Source organism: Pyrgilauda ruficollis, unplaced genomic scaffold (assembly GCF_017590135.1).
Source record: "Pyrgilauda ruficollis isolate IOZ18807 unplaced genomic scaffold, ASM1759013v1 scaffold1013, whole genome shotgun sequence".
Lineage (NCBI taxonomy): Eukaryota > Metazoa > Chordata > Aves > Passeriformes > Passeridae > Pyrgilauda > Pyrgilauda ruficollis.
The window spans coordinates 1-2,111 of NW_024508247.1; the positions used below are offsets into that span (position 1 = coordinate 1).

The 2,111-nt window shown below is 63.7% G+C and overlaps 1 protein-coding gene across 1 annotated transcript in view; it reads left to right on the forward strand.

Annotated features, from left to right (window-relative positions):
* Nucleotides 1-73: 73 nt before the first annotated feature.
* The window catches only part of LOC121354491 (5'-3' exonuclease PLD3-like), a gene marked incomplete at its 5' end in the record, with an annotated part of 5,308 nt that continues 3,270 nt past the window's right edge, over nt 74-2,111 (forward strand). The window contains 3 exons of the mRNA XM_041469172.1: nt 74-256; nt 350-477; nt 1,332-1,578. Coding sequence (XP_041325106.1) covers nt 74-256; nt 350-477; nt 1,332-1,578 — 558 coding nt within the window. The remainder of the gene's footprint in view (nt 257-349; nt 478-1,331; nt 1,579-2,111) is intronic.

Consider the following 2,111-nt stretch of genomic DNA (forward strand, 5'->3'; position numbering starts at 1 on the left):
ATTTTTTGCCCATTTTTTGTCCATTTTCCCCCTTTTTTTGCCCATTTTTCCCCATTTTCACGCCATCTTTAAGCCATTTTTGCTCATTTTTCCCCGTTTTCCCCCCATTTTCCCCGCTCCCCCTCCCGGCCGCAGGGCGAGCGGATCCTGGCGGAGCTGCAGCGGCTGCCGGCCCGCGGCGTGGCCGTGCGCGTGGCGGTCAGCGCGCCCTCGCCGGCAGCGCCGCTGGACGATCTGCGGGCGCTGGAGCGCAGCGGTGAGCGGGGCCGGGCTCCCTCCCCAAATCTGGGGGGTCTCGGGGTGGTCTCGGGGGGATTGCGGTGGGAAACGCCCGATGCCGGCGCCGCAGGTGCGGCCGTGCGCGCCGTGGACCTGCCGCGCCTCACCGGCGGCGTGCTGCACACCAAGTTCTGGCTGGTGGACGGCGTCCATCTCTACATCGGCAGCGCCAACATGGACTGGAGGGCCTTGACGCAGGTGGGTCGTGCCGGGGTGGGGACCGAGCCGGCGCGGTCGGTGCCGGACCCAGTGCGTGGTGCCGAACCCAATGGATGACCCCAAACCCAATGGGATTGGTGCGGAACCCAATGGACGGTGCCAAACCCAATGGGATTGGTGCCAAACCCAATGGGATTGGCCCCAAACCCAATGGATGACCCCGAACCCAATGGGATTGGTGCCAAACCCAACATGGATGGCCCCAAACCCATTGGATGGCCCCAAACCCAACAGGGACGGTGCCAAACCCAATGGGATTGGTGCCAAACCCAATGGGATTGGTGCAAAACCCAATGGGATTGATGCCAAACCCATTGGATGGCCCCAAACCCAACAGGGACGGTGCCAAACCCAATGGGATTGGTGCAAAACTCAACATGGATGGCCCCAAACCCAATGGAGAATGCTGAACCCAACGTGGATGGTGCCAAACCCAATGAGCTTGACCCAAACCCAATTGGACGATGCCAAACCCAATGAGCTTGACCCAAACCCAACACGAACGGTCCCAAACCCAATGAGCTTGACCCAAACTCAATTGGACGATGCCAAACCCAATGAGCTTGACCCAAACCCAATTGGATGATGCCAAACCCAATGACCTTGACCCAAACCCAATTGGATGATGCCAAACCCAATGAGCTTGACCCAAACCCAATTGGACGATGCCAAACCCAATGACCTTGACCCAAACCCAACACAACCCACCGGTTGGCACTCAACCCAACGCGATGGGCACCAACCCAACCCCGGCACCGGGGCTGCCCCAACCCTCGCCAACCGGGGAGGGACAACGGCGCCGTCCCACGAGCCGCCGGCGACGCTCGCCGCAGGTGAAGGAGCTGGGAGCCGCCATCTACAACTGCAGCTGCTTGGCCAAAGATTTGGGCAAAATCTTCGAGGCCTACTGGTCCTTGGGCGTCCCCGACGCGTCCATCCCGGCGCCGTGGCCGGACAATTTCTCCACCTCCATCAACCTGCAGACGCCGCTGGAGACGACGCTCAACGACACCGCGGCCGCCGTCTACTTCTCAGTAGGGGTCACCGCGGGTCTCTGGGGGTCACCGGGGGTCTCTGGGGGTCTCTAGGAGTCACCGGGGGTCTCTGGGGGTCACCGGGGGTCTCCGGGGGCCTATGGGGTTCACTGGGGGTCTCTGAGGGGTCTCCAGAGGACTCCGGGGGTCTCCGGGGGCTCTGGGGGTCACCGGGATTCTCCAGGGGATTCTGGGGGTCTCTGGGGGTCACCGGGGGTCTCTGGGAGTCTCCAGGGCACTCCGGGGGTCTCTGGGGGTCTCTGAGGTCTCTGGGAGTCTCCGGGGGTCTCTGGGAGTCTCCAGGGGACTCTGGGAGCCTCGGGGGTCACCGGGGGTCTCTGGGGCCTCTAGGGGTCTCCAGGGGATTCCAGGGTTTCTGGGGGTCACCGGGGGTCTCTGGGGTTCACTGGGGGTCTCCGGGGGCCTCTGGGGGTCACCAGGGGTCTCCGGGGGCCTCTGGGGGTCACCAGGGGTCTCCGGGGTTCACTGGGGGTCTCTAGGAGTCCCCAGGGGACTCCGGGGGTCTCTGGGGGGTCTCAGGGTTCTCTGGGGGTCTCGGGGGTCTCTGGGCATCACTGG